This window comes from Hyaena hyaena, unplaced genomic scaffold (assembly GCF_003009895.1).
Source record: "Hyaena hyaena isolate Hyena2069 unplaced genomic scaffold, ASM300989v1 scaffold_951, whole genome shotgun sequence".
Classification (NCBI taxonomy): domain Eukaryota; kingdom Metazoa; phylum Chordata; class Mammalia; order Carnivora; family Hyaenidae; genus Hyaena; species Hyaena hyaena.
This window is the reverse complement of record NW_024081578.1, coordinates 594,568-616,138: the sequence shown is the minus strand read 5'-3', so window position 1 is coordinate 616,138 and position 21,571 is coordinate 594,568. Positions and strand designations below refer to the sequence as shown.

Genomic DNA, 21,571 nt, shown 5'->3' with positions numbered 1-21,571 from the left:
ACACACACACACACAGCTTAAGGATGTTAGTTTATTTATATCAGTATGGGCATTTCAGGGGAAGCAGAGGAAACAGGTGGAAACATATGGACCCACGGGCATGAGAGAAGGTTGAGCCATGGACGTGGAAGAATGGAAGAAGGGAGCAAGGATGATGACTCATGAACAGATACCAAGAGAAGGAATCCCACCAAGACAGGATATTCTGCAAGTGCCAACCTGCCTTGGAGGACAGGGCTGACCCAGTATGGTGGAAGGAGTTAGTTCAAGTTAATTCAACCTGAATTATGTGCAAACTCAAAAGAACTGGACTAAGAGAAATGGGGAGGCAGCTGGGTGTGTTTCCTTCTTGAACCCTTTGGAATGTAGAAAACAGTTGTTCTTGATGTCTAGAATGATGTAGGGGGAAGCCATAGTTCATTTTATGAGGTGGGGCAGAATGAACCTGGAGCATATACAAGAATGGGAGTGTTTTCAGTGAGTAGCACACAAATAAGTAAATGGAACAATCTGTTGAGACTAAGCTTTTCTCTGTGAGCCATCTGGTTCATATCAATTAGCACACACCGATTTTATTTGATTCCTAAACAGGCATTCTCTCAAAGAGCTTCTAATGTAATCTTAATGTGAAACTGTTCCATATATACATCAAATAGGTAGGTACCTGTTAGTACTTCCTAAAGGGCAAAATATGCTGTGTCTTAGTTGCAAATAAAACACCAATTGCTACTATACTCTGTGTGTGTGTGTGTACCCTTACACCTATTCATACACACAAACGTATACTCTTTACTTTAGTATCTTCACAGCATTACACTTGTTAGGTGTCAAGTGTTTAACAAAAGTTTCCTCATAAATGAATAAATATTATGGCTATCATATAAATTATGTTGCCTTTAAGATGTTCAATATAATTTTGTTACTTAAAGGTTGGCCTCATGCATTTTTAATAGAATTTCAGAATGCAACACATTATCACTTATACAGAATTGGGTTAATTGGATATTTGGATTAATTGAGAATAACCATTATGTTCAGTACATAGTTGGGTTATCATTCTTCAAAGAATTAAAGTATAATAAAATATTTTAAATGAAAATTCTACTTAATATAATTTCGTATTCCCTCTATGTTTCAGAAAGAACTTCAGAATCATGCAGTTCTCAAGGATAATCATTACGAGCCTTAATTATCTTGTATTACTGCCACACATGCATAGGTTATAAGAGACTGAGCTCAACTTGAAAAATATGGGTAACATATCTAGGAAATTCTTTTCTGTATTCTTTTAAAAAAATCTGAAATATTCTCATTTATCTATTTGTGTAAGATAAATATAGAATATGACCCTTAAATATGTGGATTCTGCATTTTTGGCACTACTGTATTCTGTTACCCACATTTAAAATTTAAATCATGGACTTCCGAGTAAATAGTCCAAAGATTTTTTTTACACATTCCAAGAATATTTTAATAGGTGATTTATAGTTCCTGATGTTGTTTCTATTCTTAAATTACTTTATATTCAAAATTGATCTCAATGATTATGAAAGCTAAAATATCTGAAGGACAGACATAATGTGCATCTATTGTCAAAATGTCAGTGTATTTTTTAACCCAATACTCTTTATTTTAATAAAGAAATTTTGAAAACTGACAACTTCCTTAGCAATAGTGTTAGTGCTAAAAATAGTGTAGCCATAGTGGTAAGAGGTAAAATGAGATAATAATAACCGTAATTTATAGCATGTACTACTATGTGCTGGGGACTCTGCTGAGCATGTTACCTATAATAATACATTAAAACATCCCAATAATGTTATGAGGTTGTCATTGTGACCCGTGATTTAGAAATAGGGAAACTGAGTCCCACAGATGTTAAATAACTTATCAAGATTTACACTAGTAAATAGGATTCTAGCCTAGATTATATGTTCCCAAATCCTTGCCTATAATGGGCTATAAAAGGCAAACTTATATGTTACAATTGATCATTATTATATTTTTATCATTTCCTCTTTAAAAATAGGGTAACGGGGAAAAAGATTCTTTGAGAAGGTTTTCAGGGTTGTATATGGCAAACTCAGAACTATAACCTAGGTACTATAACTTTTAGTCTTTCTGCAACCCATCCCCACCTCGCTATATGTTTACAATGCAATAATTGGCTTTTGTCTTCATTTAGGCCCTACGATTATTTTTATATGATGCATGTCCACATATATTCATTAGGAAATTTTCACATTTTTTTAGACACTCAACTCATCTAGAAATTTGAAAGCTTCTAAGATGCCAGTGGACTGACTGGAAACTCCAGTGATTTTTGAATGAAAGAGCTTTTGAGAATACAAATGAATGAACCAGACAAGTGCAGCTGTGTTTAGAATGAGGCTTTATAATAGTCCAAGGCAGACTTTATTAGGTATTCCCTCTTAATGAGTTCCATATAATTCTCTCAGTTAATAAGTTAAAGATCATCTTTGTAGCTGACAAGACTGAAAATTCTGACTTAGATTTATCAGAAAACTGTTTGTTAGTAAAGCAAGCGGATGTGATTGTGTGCTAACTTTGTGTCATAAGGAGGAGATCCTTAAAATCTATATGGCGTGAGGTCGCAGTCCTCAAGGAGAAGTGGACGGGTGTTTACTATTGTTAAATGCCATTTTCCTCCTGCTATACTTCCAACTCTAATAAACACTTAAAAGAATATCCCACGGGAACATACAGTAAACTGAACTGAGCTTTTCAAAAACTAAAATCACTTGCCTCTTCATCTTGTTTACTGTTTCACAAAATGGGGTTTCTGTTATGTGTCATCGGTGTCGTAGGGTGAGGCAATGCTAATTGACTAATAAAATCCCCGTTTGATGAGGTAATTGGGAAAGGACCTGTAGTTTTGACTGCATTCTTGCTAAGGGGGTGGAGGGCTCTGACTCCTTCTGACAGCCTCGCTGTGAATGATATTAATTGAACTGCAATTGCCTCAGGCTGCAAATTGGGATTTACTGAAAAATGTTTCAAGTTATAGGATTAAGATCAGATGGGAGTTTTAGTTAAGAAACAAACACTAGGTAAAGTGCATTACATCACCATCTAAGGAAACTTTCCTTTACTGTTCGTTATTTCCTCAGCAATGCTAACTAGGAAATAAAATTCAAGTAACACTTTAACATTTTAATTGCAATGTTTCTGCACTTTACATATCGTAATTTCTTTTTTAAGTTAATGTCTAGCTTCAAAATTCTATGATCAATGGTAAAATGGCCTTTATTTAGCTATATTAAAGTATTTCTTACTTTTCCTTAAGACAGAGTTTTTCCTTTGTAAAGGAATGATTTTGTTCCTTCTTATGCTTTGAGAATATGCATTATGCATTCTGATTTGTATTACAGTGATTTGTGAATTTAACATATATTTCCCTCTCATACTGTTCATTTAGGAATGGAATCCCTGTCTTCATAGTTTTTGGCTAACACGTATTAAGATATTAAGTACCCAAGAAACATTTACTGAGCTACATTATTTTTCATATTCTAGGCTAAGAGGGTTTAGAAAGAATTAACTGGGGTGTGATATGTGAGATCTGAGAAATTTTAAAGTACTTGTGGAAAAGTAAATGGTATTCATTATTGGGAATACAGAAATTCCAATATTTCATTGTTCTTGCTGAGAAAGGACAAAATAAAATAACATGAATGAATATATAATAATATGTGTATATATGTAGAGAAAATATAAAATGTATTAAATATAAAATATTAAATTTATGTATATATGCATATACACAAAGAGTATAACAACGTTGAAAATAACATTCATATTACCATTAATACTAATCACAAGAAAGTCTGTTTAGTTTAAAAGTAGGGGTGAGTTAGTGAATGCTAAATTATTAATATGTTGTATAAACATATGCATTTAATTTGAAAATATAATTAGGATAAATCTGCTATTCTAAAGGAAGGTAATAATATTTTAACAAGAAAGCCTTGATTAAAGTTATAAAAAATATTTCTAACCACTTATCACATTAGGCTTGGTACTTTAATTTTATTTTTTAATGTTTATTTATTTTTGATAGAGACAGAGTGTGAGGGGGGAAAGGGCAGAGAGAGAGGAAGACTCAGAATCTGAAGCAGGCTCCAGGCTCCCAGCTGTCAGCACAGAGCTCGATGCGTGGTTTGAAATCACAAACTGTGAGATCTTGACCTGAGTAGAAGTCAGAGGGTATACTGACTGAGCTACCCAGGCACCTCTAGTCTTGGTACTTCAAAATTTTATATTAAGCTATTTGAGTAAGCTGAAGTTTTCAGTAATGCAGATGATAAATTGAGTTGTTTTTTGAGCGGCTTAATTTGAACACTGTGTATGTAATGGGAAATATTTTAACTTTTCAATAGAGATGTGACCATATGACTGAAAGACAATATTGAATGAACACATATTAGTTAAAATGAGTATTTAAAGACATGACATCCAAGACTGGCACACTTAAAAGAAATAGTGAAACATAAAAGAAACCACTTTTCTATAAACCACTTTCCTATAAGGTAAGGAACCTGGCTGAACTTAGCACACCAGTCATTGCTAAATATGATACATAAAGGTCAAAATCAGCTTAGAGTTCAAAATGTGAGCAGAGGCATACTATGAGAGACAGCTTCAGGGATAAATAAAACATTTAACAGGAGAGACTTTCATGTCAGAGAGAGGATTTTTTACTTCTCTTTGGGCAACACAAGGTACTACAGATTTTTGACCAGAATACCATGATCATAGCTTTATTTTAAGGAACTTCATGTCATGATAATTAAGTGAAATATGTGATATTGGATTGGATCTTGAACAAAAAAACAAAAACAGAAACAAAAAAGTGTGCCTATTGGCAAATTGGAATAAAGTCTCTAGATTATAGCATTCTATTAATGTTAATTTCTTGATATGGATACTTGGCAGTATCGTGGTACCATGTCCTTGTTTAGGAAACATGCACTAAAGTTTGAAGAGGTAAAGGGACATCATCATATCTGCAACTTTATTTTCAGCGTTTCAAAAAAAAATGTCTCAAGGACACACACACACACACATACAAGCACATACACACACACTTACACACACACACACACAGTAGTGGGAAATAAAGCAAGTCGGATAAAATATTAACATTTGAGAAATCTGGATAAATGCTACACAGGAACTTTTTGGAATATTTTCACAAGCTTTCTAAAAGTCTGAAACAATTTCAAAAAAAACTATAAAAGTAATATGTCGATGACATAATATAGATTAAGAGATGACTAGTTTGTGAGAGTTTGGGTATATCATGATGAAAATCTACATTTGTAGCTTTTGGGAAGGAAATATGGTAGAACTCCCCCAAATTTAAAATGTATACATCTTTCAACTCAGCAACTTCACTTCTGGCATTTGTCTCATGGAAGTATACTTATATGTGCACAAATTTCTTCTTAAGAAGAAGTTACATTCAGGCACATTCATGCTATAAAATAATAGGAGACAGTAGACTTATGAATGTCCAATATGTCTTCACACAGAAAGATCTCCAAGACATATTAAACAAAAAATTAAGTAATTGCAAAAGTATACACATGGTAAAAATCCCCTTTATGTTAAATCCCATTATATTAAATTATCTTTCATATTTAAAAATTGGATGGGGGTGGTGACTAGGTGGCTCAGTCAGTTAAGCGCCCAACTTTGGCTCACGTCATGATCTCATCGTTCATGGATTTGAGCCCCACATTGGGCTCTGGGCTGACAGCTCAGAGTCTGGAGCCTGCTTTGGATTGTGTGCCTCTTCTTTCTGTATCCCTCCCTGACTTGTGTTCTCTCTCTCTCTCTCTCTCAAAAATAAATAAATAAACATTAAAAACACAATTGGATAAGGGTACCTGGGTGGCTCAGTCAGTTAAGCGTCTGACTTTGGCTCATGTCATGATCTTGGGGTTCCTGGATTTGAGAGCCAACTCAGGCTCTGTGCTGACAACTCAGAGCATGGAGCCTGCTTTGGATTCTGTGTCTCGCTCTCTGTGTCAAAAACAAAAGTGTTGAAAACTTTTTAAAAATTAAAAATTGGATAGCGTTGTAAATGCCTAAGGTAAATGAATGCCTAAGGTGGTGACCTCTGGGGAAAAGAGAAAAGAGCTTGAAGAGAAGCTACCATGACAGCAACTTTGAGTGTTCACTCTAAATGCATCTTGGTTTCTAATGCATCAAGCTATCCGTGTCTTACTTGGGTAATTTAAAAAAAAACGACTGTCACACAGTTAAAAAATAAGCTGATTTGAGGCGCCTGGATGCCTCAGTGGAGCATGTGATTCTTGAGTGCAGGGTCATAAGTTCAAGCCTCACATTGGGTGTGAAGCCTACTTAATAAAAATATTAAGCTGAGTTATAGTGGAGCAAGTCTGTTGTAGCAGTCTGATAAAGAATGAGAAAGGGTAACTGAATTAGGGTTGTGTCAGCAGTTACGGAGAAGACGAGGTGGTAGGTGTGAGAGGGAGAATCTATATGCCTTGGTACTTGAAGGGGTGTATAGTGAGAGAAGGAAAGAAGACTGAATATGGCTGACCGCAATAGAGATGGCTTTAACCGGAATAGGGAAGAAGAGAACCTACTGATTTGTGAGGACAAGATAATTTTTATTTTGGAGACATTGAATCTGAGATACTGATATCCAGGTAGATACACTGCAAGTCTCCTAGAAAGACATAATATTTAAAGACACAGACCAGAACTACCCCGGGGTTAAGTGAGAAATCCTTGAGAAAACAATTATAAAACAACTGTAAGTGGACACTAATTGTACTTCATTGTTATGATCACTGTCTAATGTTCCACTTGAAGTTCTATATACACACTTAATCCTGGGACAGCTATTTATTTACAGTTGGGTATTAAAACTGATATTATGAGACTAAAATATTACAGAAGGAATTCATTCACATTATTTTCAGTACATAAATTCTTGTATAATGAAACCTGTCTTCCATTTGGTACATTTCTCACTTAAAACTTTATATCTAAATCAAACTCTTGCATATGAATAAAACTTGCAAAACTATCAAGAATGTATTATAAGCAAATGTAATTTTTACAAATAAACATTATAAATGGTTTAAGTCTTACTAAAGGCATTTTCTTCCTAGCATGTTTCCATCCAAATGTTGGGTCCTTGCAGAATACTGAAGTCTATCAGTAGGGTTACTTGTGGCATTTAAAACTGTTCAGATGGCTAAGCTTTTGCAACTAGGGGGTGCTGAAGGACTACAGAGGATCAGATTATGTCTTATTTTTTAAAAATTTGGTAATCCGTGAAAATCTTTTAAAAGTTAGTCTTTAATAAAATAGCATTGAATTACATATAGCAATTTGCATAAACAATGTTTAAACACATTTTATTATTGAATTAATCATATAACCATATAAACTCTCATCTGTGACAGAACTCTCCAAATAATGTAAATATACTTATTTGGTCTCATGTTTGTGTTATATGAATCACTGATAATTCTAATTTCTCAACTACGGAGAAATAAAAAGGTACACTGGGTTGATATCACTAGGAAATGGGAAACTTATAGACCAGAAAGTGCCTATTCTTAAGTTGAAATAGGTCAAAGTAAATAAATCTAAGTAATCTAGACTTTTAGCAAAAACAAAAATACAACTAGAAAGCAGGCCTAACACAGACAAAGACACTATATACTTAATCTTTAAATGTTTTATAACAAATCCAAAAAATATTCAAATAAAAAAGAAATGAATTTTTAAAAAATTAGTTTTACTTTGAAATATGTAAGCATTTTAACAAAATAAAGAAGTTAAAATCCTTCAAAATTTTTCCCCCAAACTCGTTACTTCTAATAATAGGGCATCTTCCTCTTGGTTTCTTAAATATTATGTGAAATCATATATCCATTACTAGATTCCAATTTAAAATATTTATGACTCTTTAAGGCACAATGATTTTGTTTACTCTGTATCAACAAAATGAAATCCATGAAAATATATTTAGGCTTTAAGGTGGATTAAATAGAATTTCTTTTGTCAGAAACATTTAATCAATGTATTTATCCTTTACTTTTATTGTTATCAGAAGCCAGAATTCAGTACGAATTTATGTAAATCCAGATGTCCCTTTGTTTCAAAAATGCTTACTGTGTTTCATAACCTGGCATTTTGACAACACAGGCACACTTTAAAATGAGCTGATTTTACAAATTGGTAATTTTTTGAACTTTATTTCTCCACAGAGCCCACATAATTATAGTTAATATATTTCTACTTACAAAGTTTAAACAATATGTAATATAATTTTGCTTAATCTGTGATAGTACCATCTAAAATTATACAAGAATAAGATGGCTTTCTCTGAAAGTTACAAGGGAGGAAATTTGAAATATTACATACATTAGAATGGTCATCATAACAGGATCCAGCGTGCACGTTATTTTATTATCAGAATTATGTGAAATATTTGCAATTTACACTAACTGAAGGGAACGGCTTAGATTTTATTTTATGTAGTATGTTTATCCTTCATTTAGTCCTAAAGCAGTATGTTTGCTATACATTATATACATCATCAGTAGAGCACAGACGTAACAAGATCATGCTGCCATTCAAAAGTAAGTTGCCACATTTTGATTACAATCAAATGGCATCCAAAATGCACTATATTGCTATGAAAATGCAAAAGTTTTCAGACTGGCGTTTCTGAATGAGGTTGGTCACAATGAAATGGGGTTTTATTTTACACAAATGGAAAAGATTTATCATAAATATATAGACCAATATATAACATTGAAGAACAAGAAGCAGAAAGGAAACAACGCTCTCGCATAAAGATCAATTCGCTTTGCTGCTGTTGGAATAACAGGTTTGGCAGGGGGCGGCTTCTTGTTGTTCTTTGCCTGAGATTTGCCAAGCCCATTGTTGACTTCAATAGGTTTTCCATAGCAGTCATAATTGGACAATTCAAAATCTCTTGGTAAGCTTCCAACAATGCTGAAGTCATTAGACCTCAGGTCAGACTTAGATGTGCAAACCTTTTTGCATCTCGTCTCTCCAACCTGAGAATAAAAATTAAGGACAGAGTATATTTAAAATTGTTCTATTCATAAAACATCTCTTTAAAAGGATATTTTAAAAACCTGATGGTCTAATTAGTTGACTATTATCTCTGTTGGGCAAAACAATTTAATAGTAATTGATAAGACCATCAGAATACCTGAACACTTAGGGCTTGAAAATGTTGCCCATATAACAAGGCTTATGTCATGGAATAAACCTTTGACAGGTTATTTTGTGCCAAGGGATCAAAGTGCAAATCAACATTTATCTTAGGTGTTCCCAGGCTTGGAGAGTTATCAGTTGAAATACCAATGAATAAAAATCCAATATTTAACCATAACACAGACCATATTACCACAATACATGGATTACGGAAAAATCTGGTATTTCTAACCTTTGACTTTCCCATGGATTCTATTTCCAAAAAGGGTGGTTTATAAATGACTGAGACATTTATCTCCTCAATGAGACAGACTCTATTTCTACACCACAATCACAAATAAGAACTAAAAGACGGTCACAATTATCATGAACCAAAGATTTACTGGTGAAAAGCATTCATTCCTAATTTGTTGACTAAAGTTGAATAGCAAACCACACTCGGAGAATCTAAAGAAATTGTGTGTATTTCAGCCAGATCATAAGACACAGAGATTATTCAGTTGACAATCTCTGAGTTATTAAATCTGAATCCATTCCTTATAATATACGAAATAAGTATTTTACATTGAACTCTAGCAACCAGAAATGCTCTTAGAAAAAACAGAGGTATAGGCTAACACTGATACTACAAAAGGCCACAGAAAAGTAAGATTTTGACTTTACTGCTTAATTTCCCATTCTTCTTACTCCTGAGTTCTATGCTCTGCCTTTGGAATCTCCATTATTCATACTTACTGCTTTTACTGAAAATGGAAACTATGTCATTATATATTGTCAGTATACTATAGCTTTTGCCTTATTAGTATAATACATATGGATTTTATTTACCCTTACTAAGTTATGGCTGGGTAAAAGTGATGCTTAATCCAAGAAGCAAAACACATTACTTCCTAGAAGTATTTCAGGTAGCAGGACCCTATCTTTTATCTGAACAAACACTGAGACATATTTTCTGGGCCAGAGCCAGATGGCAGTGTCTAGAGGTGGACAGCACACATAATTAAGATACAGTGAGTGGAAAAAAGCAAAATGTGTTTATGCATCTCCTATCATTACACATGTAGGTTATTTCCTTTTTTTCAGTTATGAACATATATTGGTACTGTTATTTGTTACGCTGGAATGCAAATGTTAGCTTTATTATATATACTTTATACCACATAGATATTTGTACAATCCCATTGAGTAAGAATTTTTTTAAATCTGTTTATATAATTCTACAAAAATACACAAGAAAAAAAGGGTGTGAAATGCCAATATATTAACATATTTAGAGAATGTTTGTTATAAAATAGCCCAAGTGGAAACATATTTCCATCCTGCTTTGATGGGACTTCGTTTTCGCTAAGTGTTGCCAACCTTAAGAAAGAGGGTCCCCACCCCTTTGCTAATGTGCAGTTACAGTTTTCCAATTGTCAGATCTCAGCTGAGCTTAGAACAGTGACTGTGCTTTGATGAGGTATCTAGTTCTGACTGAGCAACCGTAGGCCTAGTGTCTAGTCCGCATCAATTTATGCACTGTGTCTAGGACAGTATCTGGCAAAAAATAGGGACTGGAGAATGAGAAAGAGAGCAAGGTAGCAACCAAGATCTAAATGATTTAAATATGACTTTGGGAAATCATATCGATATTATTCATGAATATCTATGTATGAGTAATATAAACATTTGACTATATACATAAATACTATATATCCGAATATTATGAATTATAAATATAATGACTATATACGATAGAAAATATATTTTATATATATATAATTTACTTTTAGACCTTCCATTTAAATTCCTCAATTTGAGGGGCGCCTGTGTGGCTTAGTCAGTTAAGCGTCCGACTTTCGCTTAGGTCATGATCTCACGGTTCGTGGGTTCGAGCCCCGCGTCGGGCTCTGTGCTGACTGCCAGCTCAGAGCCTGGAGCCTGTTTCAGTCTGTGACTCCCTCTCTCTCTGACCCTCCCCTGCTCACGCTGTCTCTCTCTATCTCCTAGAAATAAATTAAAAAAAAAAAAACATTAAAAAAAAAATTCCTCAATTTGACATTTCAAAAGGCCATTTCAGCAAGCAATCTGTCATTTAAGGTCCACCACCATGACAGACCCACACCACGTACACTGACTCATATTCACACTCACACACCTTCCTTGTAAATGTGCCAGAAACAAGCCCACATTTAAGGCTCTAATTTTCTAGTGCTATTTGAGGAGTCAGTCTCAGTAGATATCAGTGAACTTTTGTAAAGAGTAAAATTACTACCCTGACTGGAACAGAGGTTGAGAACAGGATCTACATCTCAAATCTTTGCATTATTCTCAGACTCTCAGAGTAATCTTCAAAATCTGGGACTCTGTAGATATCCCAGTCTTTCTCTCTTTAGAATTCTCTAAAAAAATCTAAAGTTTTAGATTCACTAACTGTGCTTTAGAATCCACTTATCAAAACAAAGGAGTATTCCAGCGTCTGCCATAGACTTAAAAAGCATGATTCTCATCAGTTATTTTACTTTTTCACAAAGAAAGATGTGCATATTTACATGAGAAATGCAGTTACTTTAAATCATATTTATACATACTTACATAGCTATAGGTATAGTTTTAATATCTATAAATAGCTAAACAAGTTATCAAATTTATATATTATAACCTGTCACACATAAATACTTCACATTTTCTAATGTTTATTTACATAAACATATTCTTAGATTCTGCTAGCAATTTTAATAATTTTAGAAATTTGTCTTCATGGTTTATTCAAAATGTGACATAGGATGTTACATTTATTCAGAGAACTTATTGAAATATAGTAAACATGTCAGTAGAGAAGAATAATTCCTTCAATGTTAAAATAATAAAATAGAAAAGTACTCCAAAGGGCTTCAATTCGGTTATACTAAATCTTTATTCATTTTATTGAAACCTCTTCTAGAATTGTATTAGAAGATACTTCTATTTGAAAAGAGTAGAGTTGTGTGTGTGTGTGTGTGTGTGTGTGTGTGTGTGTGTACTGACGGAGAGAACCTCTACTACAGAAATATTTTTTAATTATGTGACACAATTGAAAAAGAAATAAGAAGTCCTCAGACTCCTTAAATTGGTCAAGATTCATTAACAAGTTGCCTGGTCTCACCTTTTCCCATTTATCAGAGATTAAATACAAACATAACTTTTTATTTAGTTAATACTCTTCACACATAATTATCATATCAAATATGTACATAAAGGTACAAAAGTATTTATGAAAGTATTTTAAGCAATTATAATATCACATGAAGAGGGATTCAATAAACTCCTTATAAATAAGATAGTAACTCTACATAACACGTTCTTAAAAGTGGTCTTGGTTATATTAATCTCCAATCTATAATTTCTCAATTTTCCTCACATAAATATGTGTCTCACTTACCTTCATCATATAAACTTGTCACTACTGAAAATTATTGGTAGCAAAAATGAGGTAGTAGGATAATGAAACTGTCAAGAATAAAAAATGATGCAGAGAAGAACTTCCTAATGTTTCAAATTGAAGCTTTTAAGATTTTCTTTGTGGTCCTTTTCAGTTTGAGTCACACATTTAAAGGCAAATCACCTATGCAATATTTCTTGGCCAGAAGACTTACGCATGATTTCATGGTGATAATGGTAACTTCTGCAGTTGATAAATATATGTTCAGAAGGGAATAATCTCTATATATTTTGCCAAATTTAAGTCATTCATTATTTTAAAAATTTATCATTACCATAGGAAACAACCTTCTCATTCAAGCATGAGTAGCATATTTTATTTTCAATTTAATCAAATCCGAGAGCAAGGATATTATTTTGTCTTTAATGCCCAACTTTCTTGTGAATAGCACATGGCACATACTAGGCATTGGGGAGAGGATGATATTAACAAAAGTAGATCCTCAATGTTTTTGTTAAATTTAAAGAAAGAAATGTGTGAGTGAACCAACAAATTAGTAAACAAAATATTGTAATGGTTGAAGGAGTCCTAAATTTACCTGGACAATTACGTATGTATGAGGACAGATTTATATATGCAGGTAAAATTATAAAAACATGTTAAAACCTAGATTGAGTGATCATTGATCTTTTTTCTATCTCTCCTTTCCTTAGCAAGGACAGAATTATTTTAATAATCAGCATCAAAATTTCCTATAATGCAAATTTCACTGTGCTTCCATCAATGACTATCCCTATTCTGTCTAAATATGAATCACATGTCATTTTGAAACCATGCCCCACAAGGTTAATGAGGTTGAAACCAGCAGAAAGATTAAAGCTTGTTTTTTAGAGAATTGTTTATCCCTAATCAGCTATTGTGTCTTTTCAGACCCCACTAACAAATCCAGTAGCTGCTTCTGCAGAAGTCTGAACTCAAGGTCAACTGATAGGGTTCCAGCCTGTGAACAAGCAAGGCCCTGCATTCCTTAACAAAGATAATGAGCCTAAGACCCCATTCCAGTTTATACCAGCTCTTGGAACATGCCCATAGCCCCTTCTCCTTGGCCTAAAATAACCTCCTGGCTGATGCCAGGAGCTGAATTTTGCCTCTTCTGGTGTTACGTCCCCATCCCCATGTGAACATAGGATGTATGTTCCATGTATGTTTGTTCGGTGAGTGTATTCCACCTTTCCTCGTGAATAGTCATAAGTTTCCCTTCCCTTTTCATCAACATATATGTCATCTACCCTGAATTTCTCCTTTAAACACCTGCTCCTTAAACACCTGCTCCTGGAACCTCAGGGATGGCCCCGGGACACCAGTCCACCGTCTCCCCAAGTTGCCAGGCCCCTAAATAAAGCAATCTTTCCTTTACAGCCAGCACCTGTCTTTTGAGTATTGTCTTTTGAGTGGCAAGCAGCTGAAGCTGGGTTTTGATAAAAATTTCATTGAAATTACTTAGCAAAAGTTTGTGATTTGAAAGAAAAATACACTGGAACAAATGGATTTTGAAATCAAAAACTATATTTTTCACAGCAAAACCATGAATTAAAAAGGAAACGATTTTTAAATTTCTTTTTGTATACTCGTATGTGTTAATGTGTAATAATCTTACTGAATTTATCAAGCTTATAAACCGAGTTTATCGAGTTTACACATTTGCTCTAAGCTTGATGTATGTATTAAAGCTAAGTTATTTTCGGATGCATTTGCACTCTGAAATCTTCTCAGGGTACAAATACTACATAGGTACAATGTTTATTTTAGAAACTGCATTTAGGGGCACCTGGGTGGCTCAGTAGGTTAAGGTCAGGTCATGATCTCACCGCTTGTGAGTTCAAGCCCTGCACTGGGCTCTGTGCTGACAGCCCAGAGCCTGGAGCCTGCTTCAGATTCTGTCCCCCTCTCTCTCTGTCCCTTCCCCTCCCCCTGCTTGCACTCTGTCTTTCTTTCTCTCTCTCTTATATAAATAAACATTAATTTTTTAAAAAAGAAATTACATTTGGCCTAAGCAATGAAAGTAATTTACATTTATTTCTGGAGATTAAAATTTCTGGTCCACTTTTAAACTTCCTAAGTATCACTCTATGATTTTTGTAGCAATACATAGCAGGTTCAGAATCCAGACACCTGTGTTTCTATTAGGTGTTTCTATTAGCAACCCAAAACACAGAGAATTAAAATACATAAGTTCTTAAATATGATGAACTTTTCTTCATTGGGAAATTATTTTATGCCTAAAAGCTAAATTTTAAATAATATCCTTCTGGGGGAGTGTTCAAGATGGCATAGGAAAATCCTGAACTCACCCCCTCCCATGGACATAACAACAAATCCGTAACTGCATATGGAATAATTCCTTTGAAGGGGATTGAGACTCTGGATTGAGAAGCTCAGGTGCTAAATCACATGACATGGAAAGCAGTGCAATGAAGGGGATTGAGACACTGGATGAACAGAGCCTCTGTAACAAGGAACCACAACAAGATGGGTAGAAGAGGCAGAGACACTGTCTTGCTAAGGAAAACCACATCCAAGGTGCAGCATTCCATGGATTGGAGGGATTCCAAAGATACAGAGGTTTACCCTGAGGGGTGAAAGACTTGAGCTCCACATCAGGCACATCACCCCTTAGATTCTGCACAGGAGAGACGAGCCCCCCAAAATACCAAACTCTGAAAACTAACAAGGAATATGTCCAGGAAAACTATGAAACTGTAGTGAAAGAATAACCCACTTTTTAAAAGCTCAAATGCTGACTCCCTTGACAGGGAAATCAGGGCACGAACATAAGATCAAAAGTGCATAGTCTACAGGTGAAGGAGGCCTACTTACTACTAATGCATCCACTCGAGAGGGAGGGGACAGCTGGGCCTCTCTCTCCCCAGGAACTGAGACACTAGAGGCAGCCATTATTACCATCCTGTTCTGCCATGCTGATTTGGCACTGGCGAGCATCATTCTGGAATTTTCCCTCTAGACGGCTAATGCCGGAGGGCATGACCCACCTAAGTGTCAAACAAGCCTGGGCATTGGCCAGGCCTTACAGCCAACAGCACAATAACCCCACCCATGAGTGCATCTACAGCAATGACAGTCAGGCATTGTAGCCAGCTGGTCCAGGGGCCACTCCCACCTATCATGTACCCACAGTAGTCATGTCCCCACCACAACAGGAGAGTGTACACAGCCTACACACGGGACATCCCTGGAGAACCTTGTTTTGGTGACCAGGGGGAACTGCACTTCTGGGCCCCACAGGAAAACTTCTACATAGGCTACTCCTTCAAGACCAGGAAAAGGAGCTGAGCTACCTAATAGAGAGAGTCAGGCAAATGAAGAGACAGAGGAATATGTTCTAAATAAAAGAATAAGACAAAATGTCAGAAAAAAGAACTAAATGAAATGGAGCAAAGCAATCTACTTGATAAAGAGTTCATAGTAATTAATGGTCATAAAAATGTTACCAAAACCAGGGGAAGAATGGGTGAACACAGTGAGAACTTCAACAAAGATAAAAAATATAAGATAGTACCAACCAGTGCTGAAGAATACAATAACAGAAATGATAAATACACTAGAGGGAATAAACAGCACATTAGATGATAAAGAATAATAGATCAACAATCTAGAGGACAAGATAGTGAAAATAATCCAAAATGAACAGCAAAAAAAAAAAAAAGGATTTTAAAACATAGGATAGTTTAAGGGACCTTTGGGACAAGATCAAATGTACTAACATTCACATTAGAACTCAAACAACTCAATCAAAAACAAAAACAAAAAACCAAACCAAAAAATCCAGTTAAAAACTGGGCAGAAGACCTGACCAGACATTTTTCCAAAAACTATATGCAGATTATCAGCAGGCACATAAAAAGATGCTCCACATCACTAACAGTCAGAAAAACGCAAATCAAAACCACAATGAGTTATCATACAACATGAGTCAGAATGGCTAGTATCAAAAGACAGGAAATAACAAGTGCTGGTGAAGATGTACAGAGAAGGTAAATCATTGTGAATCATTGGTGGGAATGTAAATTGGTGTGGCCACTCCTGAAAATAGCATGGAGGTTCCTCAAAAAATGAAAAAGAGAGCTACCATTTGATCCCGAAATTCTGCTCCTGGATATTTATCTGAAGAAAACAAAAACACCAATTCAAAAAGACATATTTATCCCAATGTTTATTGCAGCACTATTTACAATAGCCAATGTACAGAAGCAACCTAGGTGTCTACTGATAAATGAATGGATAAAGAAGATGTGGTAAATACATACAATGGAATATTACTCAACCACAGGAAAGAATGAAATCTTGTCATTTGTGACAATATGGGTGGACCTAGAGAGTATTATGCTAAGTGAAATCAGTCAGAGAAAGGTAAATACTGTATGATTTCAGTTATTTTTGGAGTTAAAAGCAAAACAAATAAGCAGAAAAAAAAACGAACAGACTCATAGATAGAACAAACTGATGGCTGTTGGAGGAGAGGGGACAGGAGGATGGACAAAATCGGTAAAAGGAATTAAAAGATAAAATCTTCCATTTATAGAAATAAGTAAGACACAGCAGGTAAATTACAGCATATGGAATAAAGTCAATAATTTTGTGAAAGTTCTGTAAAGTGAGAGATGGTGACTAGTCTCATTGTATTGAGCATTTCCCAGTGTATATAAATATCAAATCATTATGTTGTGCATATGAAACTAATTCAATACTGTGTATCAATAATTCTTTGATAAAAATTAAATAAAATAATTCAGTCTAATGTTCTACACCCTATTTATCTTTTGTATCTATTTTCTTAAATAATATTGATATGTTCTATAGTACCCCGAAAATCTGCTTCCAATGAATCTTTTATGTCAGTCCCACTGCATAGAATATATTAAGATTCCAAATCCCTTGCACGTAGGTGTTCCCTATTACTAGAGAATTTCTGCAATTACCCAGGCCCCATGACATACCAGAAAATGGAACTGATTGTGGCACTACTGAAAATCAAGCACCTATTCCATAGAACTTCTTTGTTTTCTGTCTCCAGATCACTTAACCAGCTTTCAAGTTAGTGGCCAGGAGGATTAGTAGGCAGGAAAAATGAGAAAGTGGTAAGACTAGGAGATATAAATGGAGGGACTGATAGCTAGAGCCACAAATTCAAGGAGTCCCTATAACAACATGTCCATATAATAAAAAGGGGCTCAAGTATTCCTCCTTCTATTTCTGGAATGGAAAAATAAGTATGTTTCAGGAGGAAAAGCAAAGTCTCTCACAAGGAGCTAGCATGCTTTAAATACCAGCTTTTTGATGTGCTGAAGCACCTTTAACCAGCCATGAGCTCTTCCAAGGTACTATCTGGTGGTTTTGGTCATACAAGAAACTAAAGTAAAATACTAGGGAAAAGAACCAATATTTCTCTGAAAAGGTGTGTCCTGGTGCAGGAGTGCAGTAAGTCTGAAATAGCCCAATAGGTAGAGCAACTACAACATAACTGAAGTGCTAAGAGTAGCTCACTGATGTGTCTAATCACTGGGGTGTGGCACCCAGGTTACAGATTCAGTGAGGGTGCTGAGAGACTTGAAAAGAGTATTGGGGCGCTCTGCTCCCGGGAAGATGTAGTAGCCATATCCTGGACATTATATAAAACAAACCTAAGAAGGCTGTGAACAGTGGAGAAACAACCGTTCTCCAGTTGGGGCCCTTCAGACCCATGGAACAACATGGTGGTGAATTCTTATGTGTCCTTTTTGCCTCATATATCCCAGATTTGAAGCTGAAGGAGCTGAAATTGAAAATGAAACTGGTATAGATAAAAATAACTCAATAAAAAGCTACTTCCTCTAGCCAAAGGACAAAGAAAAGAGTAGCTTAGCAAGACAAAAAAACTTTCAGTTTTTAAAATTTTATTTATTTAATTTTAGAGAGAAAGCAAGCCAGGGAGAAGGGCAGAGGTAGAGTGAGAGAATCTCAAGCAGGCTCCATACTCAGTGCAGAGCCCAGGCATGGGACTTGAACCCATGACCCTGAGCTGAAATTAAGAGTTGGACATTCAACCAACTGAGCCACCCAGGCACCCTAAGACCAGAAACTTTTAGACAATGTTCTCTCTACTCTAGTCAAACACAAAAAGGTGAACCCATCCCCATCCATGCCAGCAAAGGTAGAGTGGGGAGCTGAGCCTTCCACCTTTAAGAGGCTGTAACAAGGTGCCCAACACTCCCACTGCAGTGGTATCAGAGAAGGCCACATGAGGAGTGAGGACTTCCATCTCTATAGACCACCAACCAAACCCTCTTTCCCCCACTGCATTAGGGGAGACTGTGTAGGCAGCACGGACTTCCACGCCCACTCAGCAGAAACACTTGCTTCTCCTCTTCCACCCTGGAGGTGATGTCACAGGAGGCCTAGCTGAGAGGCAGGGCTTTTATCACCACAAAGCGGTAATGAGGGCACTTTCCCCACAGACAGTGTGTATCAGGGCAGACAATGTGGGGAATTAAAAACTAGCAATCATACCCTCCAATAATGAAGAGCCCCCAACCTCAACCTCACTGTATGAGGACCTGGACTACTACTTCCACCGGAAGTCCTCAAGCAGCACCCTTCCTTCTTCCGGCAGGACAGAGCCAGTGAAAGCCAACTAACACAGAAAGTTTCAACTTCAAATATTCACAGTCTCACAACATAATATGAAAAATGTTTAGGCTTCAACAGAAAACCATTCATCATACAAAGAACTGCAGAAGATCTCAAATTGAATTTTAAAAAAAAATAGAGTCCGTAGAAACCAATATCAAAATGAAAAATGTGTTAGAATTATCTGAGAAAGGTTTAAAACATGGATGATAAAAAAAATGTTTCAGTCAGGTATTATGAACATTTGTTTGAAACCACTGACAAATAGAAAACCTGAGCAAAGAAATATAAAATCTCAGCAAAAAGAAAGAAAGGCAGGATGGAAATTTTATAACAAAAAATACATTCAGCAAAATGTAAATCTCTGTGAATAAGCTCAACAACAACAACAGCAACAGCAACAAAATGGAAGGGGCAGAAAAAAGAATCAGTGAATTTAGAGATATAATCAAAGAATTTATCCAATCTGAAGAAAACAGAGAAATTAGACTAGAAAAAAACGAAGAGAGCAACAGGAATCTGTGGGACCATAACAAAGGATCTAACAGTTGTGTCATAAGAGGCTCCGAGAGACGGGAGAAAGAAGGTGGGTCTGCAAAGGGTACTCAAGAAAAGTAAGTGTTGAAAACTGCAAATTTGACAAGAAACATAAGCCTACATTTTTAAATAAGCTGAATAAATACCGAACAGGATAAACCTAAAGAAATCCACACCAAAACACAAAATTTAACTTCTGAACACTGAAGACCAAAAGAAATCTTGAATGCAGCCAGACAAAATAAAGCTTACCCTCAGGGGAAAACCAATATGAATGAAGAAGAGTTCTCATCAGAAGCCGTGGATGTCAGACAGAGGGAGGAGACAGAATGTTGTGTACATGCTAAAAGAAAAGAACTGTTGACCTAGAATCCTATCCCCAGTCAAAATATCTTTCCAAAATAAAGGAGAAATCAAGATTTTCTCAGATAGAAGGAAAACTAGACGAATTTGTTACCAGCAGTGTTCCCCAAAATAATGGATAAAGGAAATTCTCTAAGTAAAGAAAACAATGAAACACATATCAGAATAAAAGAAAGAATATGGTGAACAAAAAATATACTTAAATACAATAAGCTTTCCTTTACCCTTTCAGTTTCCTAAAGTATATTTGATGGTGAAATAAAAAACAGAACACTTTCTAATTAGGTTCTCAGAAATATTTACAAGACTATCATAAACAGAAAGTTAAAGGGATGTTAAAGGATGTAATATTTTTACACATTACACAAACTGGTAAAATAATGACACCAATAGACTTTGATAAGTTATGTAGATATAATTAGTACCTAGGACTATCATTAAACAAGATAGTTAAAGAGATACACTTTTAAAACCAATATAAAAAACTCAGAAAACGTTATTTTAGAAAATGTTTAAGTAACCTTCATGAAAGCAAGAAACAGAAAAGAGGGAGATAAAAACCGGAATAAATAGAAAAGAAAACATAAAACAATAGATTTATTTCCCTAACATATCAATAATTAGATTAAATTATATCATCTAAATATACCAATTAAAACAGGAGAGTGGTAGAGTGATTAAAAGTCCTAAATCAACTCTATATGTTGTCTACAAGAAAGTCACTTTGAATATGATTTAGACATGCTGGATGGAAAAGGGTGGAAAAAGATATGTCAAATATATGACTTCTCTAAGGTCATGATAGTTCTGTATTAATGAACATTTTAGCCTTATTCATCATAAAGACAGGGTATGAAATAGTCATAAAGGCTGAAAAACCCTCCCACAAGGTAGCAACTAACACTACACAGAATCTTGGCTGTAGATGCAGAAAATGAGTTCAGTAACTTAATAAGAAATTAAAATTTTCTAAAAAATATAGCTTTAGGCAGCACCACATAAAAGTAGTTTGCTTGCAGAGAACTTCCCAGACCTGGGGAAGAAATTAAATGTGGAAATACAAGAGGCTCAGAGGACTCCCCTCAGACGTAACTTGAATCGATCTTCTGCATGACATATCATAGTAAAAATGGCAAAATACAAGGACAAAGAGAGAATTTTGAAAGCAGCTAGGGAGAAAAGGGCCCTAACATACAAAGGGAAACCTATCAGAGTGGTGACAGACCTATCTACTGAAACTTGGCAGGCCAGAAAGGAATGGCAGGAGATCTTCAATGTGATGAACAGTAAAAATATGCAGCCAAGAATCCTCTATCCAGCAAGCCTGTC

The 21,571-nt window shown here is 35.3% G+C and overlaps 1 protein-coding gene across 1 annotated transcript in view; it reads right to left on the bottom strand.

Moving 5' to 3' along the window:
- Positions 1-7,801: 7,801 nt before the first annotated feature.
- GLRB (glycine receptor beta) overlaps positions 7,802-21,571 on the bottom strand; it is a 99,898-nt gene continuing 86,128 nt past the window's right edge. The window contains exon 10 of the mRNA XM_039221127.1: positions 7,802-9,095. Coding sequence (XP_039077058.1) covers positions 8,799-9,095 — 297 coding nt within the window. The 3' untranslated portion in view covers positions 7,802-8,798. The remainder of the gene's footprint in view (positions 9,096-21,571) is intronic.